At 48.9% G+C, this 12500-nt stretch overlaps 1 protein-coding gene across 1 annotated transcript in view; it reads left to right on the plus strand.

The window, feature by feature from the left end:
- Window positions 1–12500, plus strand: part of cacna1c (calcium channel, voltage-dependent, L type, alpha 1C subunit) — a gene marked incomplete in the record, with an annotated part of 131843 nt that overhangs the window by 65440 nt on the left and 53903 nt on the right. The window contains 3 exon segments of the mRNA XM_030342543.1: window positions 5335–5422; window positions 5741–5825; window positions 11397–11487. Of these exon segments, the coding sequence (XP_030198403.1) occupies window positions 5335–5422; window positions 5741–5825; window positions 11397–11487 (264 nt within the window).

Genomic DNA, 12500 nt, shown 5'->3' on the forward strand with positions numbered 1-12500 from the left:
CCGACCTGTTGCTCGATGCACGTCCAGAGCCCCTAATGCGTGATGAGACTCACAACCTAACTCCTCTTTTACTCTGTTTCATGAAGCCTTCACAGCCGTATGTCGTATGCCTTGATGTCATATAATATGATGTGATTAGCTCTGCCTTTCATGTATTGGCAAATCTATTAAGAATGCCTTTGTCTTAGGATGTTCTTGTGTGGCGAGCGATGATATGATGTACCTGAGAATGACGGTCTCTGAATGATCAGTGAATTGTATACAGGCAAGATGTTCCTCAGCATATGAATATGTGTGTTGTACAGTGCAGTTGACTCCAGCACTGTGTGGTCCAACATAGGTGTTAACTCCTCCCCTCCCTCCCCCCTCCCCCCTCCCCTCTCCCTCTCTCTTCATCACCTTTTCTCTTTAACCAACTTCCTTGTTTACCCCTCTGTGTTCACTCCTCTCCCTGCCTTTCTGCTACCCTCATCCCCTCTCCTCTCCTCTCATCCTCTCCTCTCCTCTCCTCCTCTCCTCTCCTCCTCTCCTCTCTTCTCCTCTCCTCTCCTCTCCTCTCCTCTCCTCTCCTCTCCTCTCCTCTCCTTTCCTCTCCTCTCTTTTCCTCTCCTCCCCTCTGTCTTTCCTCTGTTCCTGCTCCTCTTCCTCTGTGATCCCTGCCTCTCATCACTCCCTCCCTCCCTCCCCCCTTCCCTCCCTGTGCTCCCCCTCCCCCCCTCCCCCTCCACCCAGGTGAATGATGCGATTGGGAACAGCTGGCCATGGCTCTATTTTGTCACTTTAATCATCATCGGATCCTTCTTTGTGCTAAACTTGGTTCTGGGAGTGTTGAGCGGGTAAGGCCGCGGGGTCGCTGGATCACGGCCGACCAAATTAACTAACCTCGCTACCTCCGACTTCTCCTCCTCCTCCTCCTCCTCCTCCTCCTCCTCCTCCTGTCCTTGCCTCCCTCTTGCTTCCTCACTCCCTCTCCCCCGCCCCCCTCTCCGTCCTCGGCTGAGTTTGGGTTTCTGGGTTTCTCTCGCAGCAGTAGCTCAGGAGGTGGAGCGGGTTGACTGGTAACCGGAAGGTTGCCCGTTCGATCCCCGGCTCCTCCTAGTTAGAGTGTCGAGCTGTCCCTGAGCGAGACGCCTCACCCTGACTGCTCCTGACGAGCTGGCTGTCGCCCCGCGTGGCTGACTCGGCCGTCGGTGTGTGAATGTGTGGATGAATGGTTGTAAGTCGCTTCGGATAAAAACGTCAGCAGAATCCCCTCAAATGTAAAATGCTGCTCTCGCTCTTGTTCTGCACCGGGCCTACCTCTGGCAGGATGTCCCAGAGAGATATAACATAAGTCTTCCCAAATGGGGAGCCATTACGAGGGCTATTTCTAATGTAGGAAAATTCTGCTTCAACGTCGTGGGTCTGCAGCATCAGCTCCATTCCCAAGGCAGATTTTGTGGAGAGGTTGGACCATTGACCATCATTGGACCATAATTTTTCCAAATTGGTCCATGGAGAATGGACCGAACACGTGTTTGAAGCATCACTCTCTTACATTAGAAAATAGGGATGCATACGGTTCCCCTTTAAGTCCACTTTAGCGCTCGTTGCCTGTCTTTCGGAGGAAGTAGCAAGTTTTGGTGATTAATATTAAAGGAAAGGTATTGGTTAACTTTGCTGTATTAGTTACCAGAGTACACAACGCAGTAGCACATAACTTTTTCGACCTGTATGTCCTTCGCCTATAATGCTCAACCAGATCTGACGCAGATCAAAGCGAGAGCGGTATTCAGTATCATGCATTAAAGATAAAGTTAAAGCAGCAGATGTGATAATGTGGGCATACAACTGCGTGCTGTGCCAGCTCGCTCCCGCCCGGACACAGCCCTGAACTCTGTTGTCATCGCGGTCCCCTGCGCTCACGGTGAAAGGTTGAATTATGCACGCTGTGCGGGTAGGACATCACTCGAGTAAGGTCAGGATGACGACCGAAGAGGACCGACCGGAGAGAAGGAAGATCGGACAAACGCGTGCGTGTCTGAAGACACATCCACGTTCCTGAATTACTAATCGCCCTCATGATTAGTTCTGAAACATTTGTTAAAAAAGCTGATCTTATTTGTGAGCAGGGAGAGCGAGACGGAGCATTGCACCGGCTGTAAACAGCTGCAGGGGTGACTGCATCTCTGTCTGACTGCTGACTAATGAGGCCGTCAAACTACTACACAGGCTGACCTTTTACCGACTGATTTTGGTTGTGTGTGTGTGTGTGTGTGTGTGTGTGTGTGTGTGTGTGTGTGTGTGTGTGTGTGTGTGTGTGTGTGTGTGTGTGTGTGTGTGTGTGTGTGTGTGTGTGTGGCAGAGGTCCAGGGTTGGCACAATAATGGACGGGTAAGAGACAGAGAGAGGGAGAGAGAGGGAGGGAGGGAGCGAGACATGTTAGCAGTGAAGAGCAGACAAAAGGACTTAATTTGCTGAAGAATTGTGTGTGTGTGTGTGTGTGTGTGTGCGCGCCCGCGTGCGTGTGCGTCTCTATTAAAACACTAAGTTAGCAGTCAGAGATAGCGAGACAGAAACAGAGAAAGTGAGAGAGCTGGACTAGCCTGTGGAAATATATATGGGGTGAGAAGGGGTAAGTATCGATTCAACAAGAAGACAGAGAGAGGCAGAGAGAGGCAGAGAGAGGCAGAGAGAGGCAGAGAGAGGCGCAGAATGGGAAGAACGCCCTGGAAGAGAAAGAGAGAGAAACATTTAAGATAAGAGAATTCTCCAACTCTTTCATTTTCCCCCACTGTGCTTCCTGCCTCAACCATTTAGTCTCTCTCACACACAGGCAGGACCACACGCTCTCTCACACACACACACACACACACACACACACACACACACACACACACACACACACACACACACACACACACACACACACACACACACACACACACGCACACACACACACACACACACACACACTCTCAAACACACACACACACTCTCAAACACACACAGAGTCACACACATTTACGCACTTATACACGTACACACACGCACTCACACAAATGGATTGAATTGGTCCTGAAATTCACCATCTTGGTGCTCACTGTGTGTGCCTCTGTGTGTGTGTGTGTGTGTGTTTGTGTGGGTATACGTGTGTCTGTGTGTACGTGTACGTGTGTGTGTGTGTGTGTGTGTGTGTTTGTGTGTGTATATGTGTGTCTGTGTTTACGTGTGTGTGTGTGTGTGTGTGTGAGTGTGTGTGTGTGTGTGTGTGTGTGTGTGTGTGTGTGTGTGTGTTTGCGTATATGTGAGCACCTATGTTCACATGTGAACTTCATCCACACTTGCACACACACACACACACACACACACAAACACAAACACACACACACACACACACACACACACACACACACACACACACACACACACAGACACACCCGCAGAAATTGATTCTTGGTCCATCCCAGGCTGCAATATGGTTAATACGAGCTTCGTTCCACTCTAGATTGTGATTGTAAAAAGTGATTGATGCAGCAGAGTGTCCCCCATTGTACGGTGGTTCATAGATCATCCTCATTGTGTGGCAAACGGAACACAAACACACTGATAAGCACGGGGGAACAAATGGCAACGCTGCTTCAGCACAACACACGGCCACTTGTGTAACTTATATCGACTGTTACACATCGTGCTCATCATTAGATTAGAAGTACACTTCATCCTTTCGGTTGCCTAGGAACCGTAGAACGACCGTGAGCCGAGATTTGCCCACCGAGAGAAGATCCGGACAGTTTGAGGAGGCAGTCTGCGTTAGACGAGACCCTCGCTGGCTGCAACACACGCTAACCCCCAAATGATCGACTGATTGGCCGATAGGGTTAGCCGAGCTACCTACTAATTGAAGCCTGGAACGAAAAAACACCGGAGTGCGTTTTCTAAAAGGAAGGGTTAAAGTCTTTCCCAAGTAACCAACAGTTGTGCCTTTCATCCCCTCACCTGCTCTGAAGCGGTTTCAGCCGGTTACATCATCCCCCGTTCCCTCCCGACGCCTCCCTTCAGAACCCTCCCTGGGAACGTCCTTCTGGGGGTGCCGCGCTGGCGATGTGTCTATCGACCTTCCGGACCACCTTGTCCAGTACCCACCCCACCCCCCCCCCCCCCCCCCCCGCCCCCATCCGTCTGGAGGCCGGAGCGTCGAGCCGAGGCGGAGAGCGAGGGGACCGTCAGCCCCCCGCTGTCCGTTGGCGTTCCGCGTGGTCCCGCGTCGTTCCGGAGCATTCACGAAAAAAACCCTCCGGGCAGCGTGGACCGGACAGCCCTCGTCCCAAACAGCCCGACCGCTTTACTGGGGCGGTGGACAGCTGCTGCGGAGACCTTTCCTAAAACGCTAAACCCAACCACCAGCGCTGCACAAATGCTGTTTCCCAATTAAAATCAATTTGGCGTCCGTGGAGACGTCGGTGATTAGAATCAAATGTTCATTTAGTGAATGAGTGAATTTGTCGGATGTGATTGGACGGTGGCATCTGGTCGCCGCAGTGAGGGTGTCTCAGCCGAGTCGGCCCGCATGGCTGCATGTTCCCTCTGCCCCCCCCCCCCCCCCCACTCTCCCTGGCTCTCTCACTAACGGGTCTCATCTGTTTCCCCACAGATTGCTTCTCTCCGTAACACTCTGTATCTGATTTGATCTTGGACAGGCTTTTCTCCTCATGGGGGGGGGTCTTTTCCCCTGAAGAAGAAGAATGTTTCAATTGCTGTTGAAGTTTCGCTGTCGTCGTTCCGTTTTTTTCTGCTGCTGTTTTTTTTTGTGATGACTTTACAATTATTCAGTGGACATGTTCAGATTCTGTCATTCTGTCACCTCTCTCCCCTCCCCTCTGTCTCTCTCTCCCCTTCTGCCTCAACCCCGTCAATCTCTTTTGCTCTCTCTCTCTCTCTCCCTCTGTCTCTCTCTCTCTCTCTCTCTCTCTCTCTCTCTCTCTCTCTCTCTCTCTCTCTCTCTCTCTCTCTCTCTACCCCTCTCTCTCTCTCCCCTTCTCCCTCCTCCCTGTCCATCTCTTTTCCTCTCTCTCTTTCTCTCCCCCTTTTTCACCCCTCACCTCTTATCTGCCCTCTCTCTCTCTCTCTCTCTCTCTCTCTCTCTCTCTCTCTCTCTCTCTCTCTCTCTCTCTCTCTCTCTCTCTCTCTTTCTCTCCTTACCTCTCTCTCTCTCTCTCTCTCTCTCTCTCTCTCTCTCTCTCTCTCTCTCTCTCTCTCTCTCTCTCTCTCTCTCTCTCTCTCTCTCTCTCTCTCTCTCTCTCTCTCTCTCTCTCTCTCTCTCTCCCCCTCTATGTCTCTCTATCCCTATTCCAGAGAGTTCTCTAAGGAGAGGGAGAAGGCCAAAGCCAGGGGAGACTTCCAGAAGCTCAGAGAGAAACAGCAGCTAGAAGAAGACCTCAAGGTAGGGCACACGACCGGACGTGACCTGTGTGAGTGCGTGCATGCGAGTCAGTGTGTGTGTGTGTGTGTGTGTGAGTGTGCCTGTGAATGAGTATGTGCTCTTGAGTGAATGTGTGAATGTGCGAATTCGCATCTGAGTGTGTACGTGTGAGTTAGTTTGAATGTGAGTGTGTGTGTGAGTGAATGAACACACTTTCGAATGTGTTTCTCATAAAATGTATGTGTGTGTGTGTGTGTGTGTGTGTGTGTGTGTGTGTGTGTGTGTGTGTGTGTGTGTGTGTGTGTGTGTGTGTGTGTGTGTGTGTGTGTGTGTTCACAGGGCTATCTGGACTGGATCACTCAGGCTGAGGACATTGACCCAGAAAATGAAGAGGAGGGATTGGACGATGACAAACCTAGGAACCGTGAGTTCCCTTCACCTCCCTTTCTTCCTTGTGTGTGTGTGTGTGTGTGTGTGTGTGTGTGTGTTTGTGTCAGTTTGCGTGCGTGCATGTGTGGATGTATGCGTGCGTGTATGCATTTGTGTGCGCGCGTGTGTGTGCTTTTTTGTCCATGCTTGAGACATGTGATGAATAGGTTGCGCATTTGTGTTTAGATGATTTGTATTTATTTGGGCATATCTTGCTGAGTGTGCTTGTGTTTGTAAGTGTGTGTGCGTGCGTGTGTGAGGTTCTATGTGTGTGTGTGTGTGTGTGTGTGTGTGTGTGCGCAACAACCCTCTGAGGTTTTGTCTGAGAGATGAACAGCAGAGATAGCAGACTGAAGGACAGGCTGATGGGACCGACTGGAGATACTGCCGGAGCTCCTGAGAATCCTCCCCGATCCCCTGAGATCTACCGGCTGCTAATGTTGATAATGTTATCAGATTGTGTCTATGAAACACATCGCCTCAGGCTGCACGGCCACACGTCCACAGGCCTGCATCTATACGAACATATATATATATATATATTTACATGTATTTATACACGTAACCTCCCTCAGTGCTCAATGTCATGCTCTCTGATGCATGCACAAACCGAAATGGTGCACACACACACACACAGACAGACAGTGCACGCAAATACTAATGTACACAAACACACACACACACACACACACACTCATACACACACACACACACACGCAACTTCAATCACTCTCACAAGCACACACGCACACCCACACACACACACACACACACACACACACACACACACACACACGCAACTTCACTCACTCAATCACTCTCACACACACACACACACACACACACACACACATACACACACACACATACACACACACACACACACATACACACACACACACACACACACACACACACACACACACACACACACACACACGAATACCTCTCCATATCACTTGCAGCGGGAATGGTCTTCTCTCTCTCTCTCTGAGAGAGAGAGAGAGAGAGAGAGAGAGAGAGAGAGAGAGAGAGAGAGAGAGAGAGAGAGAGAGAGAGAGAGAGAGAGAGAGAGAGAGAGAGAGAGAGAGAGAGAGAGCGTGACAGAGAAAGACAGAGAGAGTGTAATAGAGAGAGAAAGAGAGGGTGAGAGGTGGCGAGAGATAGACTAGAGAGAGAGCGATGTAGAGCAGAAAGAGACGAGAGGGAGAGTGAGAAAGTTGGAGGCACTAGAGAGAGAGAGAGAGACAGAGAGGGAGATGAGAGCGAGGAGAGAGAGATAGACCCTTACCCTCTGAGAAGATTTGAGAAGTTTCCTTCCTTCAAGTGACGAGTTAGTCTGAGTAAGTTGTTTGATCTATCTTTCATTAAGTACATTTTGCCATGGAGGATCATACATTAACAGACAGATTAAATAAGGACATTAATAAAGATAACAGATATTAGATTAGCTTTATTATAAATATCGTATGTTTGGAGACTATTTGTAAGCATAAAACTGAGATGAAAACACTTTTGACACACCAAAAAAAGCTATTCTCAAAAACAAGTTAACTGTTATCTATCCCTCTCTCTCGCCCTCTCTCTGCCTCCTCTTCGTCTCTCGCCCTCTCTCTCCTTGTACCGTCTCTCTCTTGTCCCTCTACCTCTGACTAATGGGGCTTCTGCTGAGAAGATGAATGGGGGTAGTTTGCACACACACACAAACCGCGTACCACACACACAACCGGGTACATAAATAGATTAAGGAGAAAAAAAGATGACAGACCTTAGAGATAAAGGTCAGAGACGCAGAACGACAGGACAGATGGAGACTTGTGACAGGGGAAAAAGACATGACGTTCGTCCACGCGATTGTCTTAAGAGCAAGGACGACATGGCATTGATGAATGTCTCTACATCGACCTTAGTAAGAGGAGAATGTATATTTAGGGGGGTCTGTTGTATTCGTGTGGATGTGTGTTGCTGTTTACACTCCTTCACGTGTCGTCTGCACAGTCTCTCACTACGCAGAGTTCTGGTCCTCCATTCATTGGTCTATTTGTCTACTTACTGGTCGCCCTTTTTCACATAAATAATAGTCACTAAATTACATAGCGATTTATCTATAAATGATAGCGCTTTGACAGCAGGTTTTTTTTCGGCTCGTCGCTAATAGAAGTGCTCTGTATTTGCACAGCGATGTGATTGGGTCTGACAGTGTATCCACTTCATTATTTGTGATTTATCTGTATTTTTATGCTTTTATGGCTGAGTTGCTCACTTTGGTATGAATTCCTGTTTAAGCATATTGTCCCTCTTTTCATAAACGTGTTCTTGTGGTCTGTGTCTGTGTATACCATTTGTTTGTGAAAGTCTTAGTGTGTGTGTGTGTGTGTGTTTGTTGGTTAGTATGTGTTTATTAATATGTACTGTATGTGTGCTAGTGTGAAAGTGTGTGTTTGTAAGAATGTGATTGTGTTTATTAGTATGTGATAGTGTGTGTCTGGGTGTGTGTCTGTGTGTGTGTGCTTATGACTGTACCTATGCGAGTGCGCGTGTTTGTGCTCGTGTATGTGTGGTCGTTAAGTATTTCTGAGCCATGCTCTTTGTCCCCAGGTAAGAGTCGTCGTTTTGAGTCTCTGCGCGGAGCGGTGAAGAAAAACGCAGCTTTTCTTCGTAAGGCGTGTGCGTCTGCATGCATGGACCCGTTAGACACGGTTCACTGAGACATGCAAGCGGACTGCCCCCTTCACTGAATACACTCTCTACGTTCACCTGCTAGTTTTCCCATCTTTTCTCTTTTCTCCTCCCCTTGGCCCTACTCCTATTCTATTCTTTCCCATCCTCCTCTCCTCCCTCTCTCCTCTCCTCCCTCTCTCCTCTCCTCTTTCTTTCCTCTCCTCTCCTCTCCCCTCCTCTCCTCCCTCTCTCCTCTCCTCTCCCCTCCTCTCCTGCCCCTCCTTTCCTCTCCTATCCGATTCTCCCCTATCCTCCTCCCCTACTCTCTCTTCCCTCCTCCTCCTGTCTTTCCCTTTCCTTTCCTCTCCTCTCCACTCTCCACCCCTCCTCTCCTCTTCCTCCTGTCCCCCCCCTTCCTCTCCAACCCTCCTCTCCTCTTCCTCCTGCATCGGACCAAGCATCCTCCCCCCCCCCCCCCCCTGTAGCGATGTAAGGCTCGGTAGAAGGTTGGCTCTGTCTTACTGCAATCATCACTTGAGAGAAGAAAAAAACAAATCCAATCGACTTTAAGTCGTGCTCAGGCTGAAATAATTGTACAGAATGGGGGTGATTGTGCAGTGAGACACAGCCACAGAGCGATGGGTCTTCCCGCCGTCCCTCTGAGGAAGCTGTTCATGTCGCCGCAGCCGACTGAGTCCTTTCTCCGGTTGTCTGCGTTCTTGTTGGTTTGTCTACATCGTTAACGGATGCAGACCAAGGTTTCTCATTGGCTGTCACGTCATGGACCTTCCCCTCGTTATACCTTATAGGGATTCAGCCTTGACTCGAATGCTGCTGCATCCGTTGGCATAGAAACACTGACAATGATATAGATCCGGAAGGTCGTCACTGGGTCGCTTCTTTTTCTCTGACCAACGTTTTTGTCATTTTGAGAACAGACGTTGTTGATTTGTTGTACAGTGTGAACATTAGCAAATCTGCAGGTTCAGCATTTTGTACTTGAGTTGTTTGAGATGGATGTGTTGCCCTGAGCTCATGCCATCCATTATGCTAGTGTGGTGGGCTCAACTTCACTTTTCCACTTAATATGACAAATGTCTGGTCAGGAAAACCATACGAACAGCCGCATTTAAAAAATGTCTGGTTATCGTTTTAATATTCCAAACGTGACGGAAGTGACTGATGAATGCAATTCCTCATGTTGTGAATATTAAAACAGAGTGAAATGATTTGTCTTAGACCTTAAAAAAAGAGGCATGTTATTTTCGTAGTTATTAATTCTAGTTCTTAGTAGAATAATTCTCTGTTTAGCTGGACTGCCTGTGGCATCGTGCCGTGACATAGATTGTTTCAAACTAATTAATGTGTCCACAAAACCGCACAGAAAACGTCTTGTAGTCAGTTATAGTAGAATGTGGATTTAATTATTTCCTGCATTACCTGCTTGCAATCAGTAAGTCCAAGATGTGTTCTTTACCGTAGTGAATGGAGTGTTAATGAGGGTGCACTGTTCAATTTTCTCAGGAAAACTCAGTCAAGGGACGCTTTCACGTATTTACGTACACGAGCACGAAACGCCCAAATGACTTTGATAAACGTATTTGCTAATTCGTGCCTACCCACTAACACACAAACTGTCACAGCCAGTTGTTGTACACCAGCTATAATCAGTCCTCTTGATGAATCCTTTTATTCCTGGGGAAAGGTTAAAGTCTAGTCCTCTTGAGCATATTTGTTTTGGCAATAAATAATGATTTTCATTATCAGCGCACCATTGTCGTCTGTTCGCTGCCGCGTGTAGGGTTTCGTCAGGGTTTGTTTTCAGCCTCTCAGTGGTCTGACGTCAGGCACCGAGAGCAAAGACACTCGAAATCCCCTCGGCTCAAAGTTTGCCTCATCCAACTCCTCCGTGGTCTCCTTCTTCCTCTCCCTTCCTCCTTCTCCTCCTCCTTCGTTTCCTCCTTCCTGTTGCGTTTCCCCGTCGTCCCTGCGTTGCGACGGCTTTAGTCTCGGCTCTTTGGAGCCGGGCTCTAACAATAGGTATTAAACTAGTTCACAGCTCTAGTGAGGAGCTGAAATGGCACGGGGGCTGGTTATAAACGTAAAAAGGCTTTAGGTCTCTGGGGGGGGAGGGAGATAGGGAGGGGGAGGGAGACAAAGAGAGAGTAACACAGAGCAGCAGGTGAAACGTGACAAGGTGAAGCGCTACGTGTCGGAAGTGAACTTCAGATCCATGAGGGCGTCTCTGCAGTGCAGGTCCATCGTATGAGAGGGCCACAAGGTCTGAAGAACGCCGCATGGGCCTCCCTGTTTGTAGTACACAGGTGCTGCCGTTTGACACGTTCCCTCTGTCAAGGTCTGTGCGTGGGTCAGCTGAGCTGGCAGCAGTGTCCCTCCCCGACAGAGACATCATGGGTTATTCATTGATACGTATCGGACGGCTGGAGGCTGATGTTTTCGTCGTATGTGGTTTAGCGAAATGAAAGTCCCGAAATGTACACAAATATATGTATACTTCTTCTGTTCGGGTTTTTCTTTCATTCATTCTCTCACTCTCTCACTCATTCATATCGTCTTTATGTCAAAATCTTCTTTCCTAACTTGTCAATCTGGTTTGGCCTTTTGTTCACTTCCTCCTCCTCTCCTCTTCCTCTCCTCGCCACTCCCCTCCTCTCCTCTTCCTCTCTTCTCCTCTCCTCCTCTCCTCTCCTCCCCTCTCCTCTCCTCTCCTCTCCTCTCCTTTCCTCTCCTCTCCTCTCCTCTCCTCCTCTCCTCTCCTCCTCTCCTCTCCTCTCCTCTCCTCTCCTCTCCTTTCCTCTCCTCTCCTCTCCTCTCCTCTCCTCCTCTCCTCCCCTCCCTCTCCTCTCCTCTCCTCTCCTCTCCTCTCCTCTCCTCTTCCTCACAGTGAGCATGCCGGCCAGTGAGAACGAGTCGGTGAACACAGACAACGTCCCGGGGGGAGACACAGAGGGGGAGACCTGCTGCACGCGACTGGCGTAAGTACAACTTAACCCTCCCTCATCCTCCTTTCTATCTTTTCCTCCCTCTTCCCTCTCTCTCTCTCTCCTTTGTCTCTCCCTCTCCCTCTCCCTCCACCTCTCTCTCTCTCTCTCTCTCTCTCTGTCTCTCTCTCTCTCTCTCTCTCTCTCTCTCTCTCTCTCTCTCTCTCTCTCTCTCTCTCTCTCTCTCTCTCCTGCAGGTATGCAACACTTTGAGTCACGGTGGGGCTTTTATATTTGCGGTGTAACGAACACAGACAGTGTGCACCCCACTCCTGGTGCAATGGTGGCAACACGCAGATGTTCTTGCATTTCTGCTGCACCTCGGCCTATCTCCTGATTCCCCACAAGGATATGAATGTCACAATACCACACACACACCTCTTCTATGCTACCTGTCGTAGGACTTCTTTTACTTTCTGTGATATCGATGTAATATTTTTCATCCATCCTCCATCATCATAGTGAAGATAATACCGTAGGTTAATGAACCAGTGTTCCCCAGTCCAACACTATAAACAGTGGTGTAGGTACATTCAACTTTGGCTTCTGGAAACGTGACCTCCATCCAATGAGATTCATGAGTACGACAAACTTGAATTCCATTTGTCGGACACCGACAAAACTTATTTGGTTGCTGACCAGTGGTAGATAAATGAGCTCATATCGATGTATGTATCAATTCCTAGACATATCGTCATATATCTAAGAAGACTGTGACAATAACTCAAGTTCATATTTCCCTCTCGCTTTTTTTTCTCTTTTTCCTACCTTCCTCCCATTTTTATTTCCCCTCTTTTCTTCCTCCCTCTTCGCTCCTGTGACACCTGGAGGGTGATTTCATCCTCACCTCCGGGAGCCAATCAGGAGACAGCTGGTTTAACCCCCCCCCCTCCATCCCTCCCTCCCCCCATATCTATCCTTTTATCCTGAGCACCGCTGGGTTCCTCAACGATTACATCTCTCGACACCAAAAGACGAGCTCAGTGAGCCCGTGGGTCCAAACCCCA

This window comes from Gadus morhua, chromosome 19 (assembly GCF_902167405.1).
Source record: "Gadus morhua chromosome 19, gadMor3.0, whole genome shotgun sequence".
In the NCBI taxonomy this organism is placed as follows: domain Eukaryota; kingdom Metazoa; phylum Chordata; class Actinopteri; order Gadiformes; family Gadidae; genus Gadus; species Gadus morhua.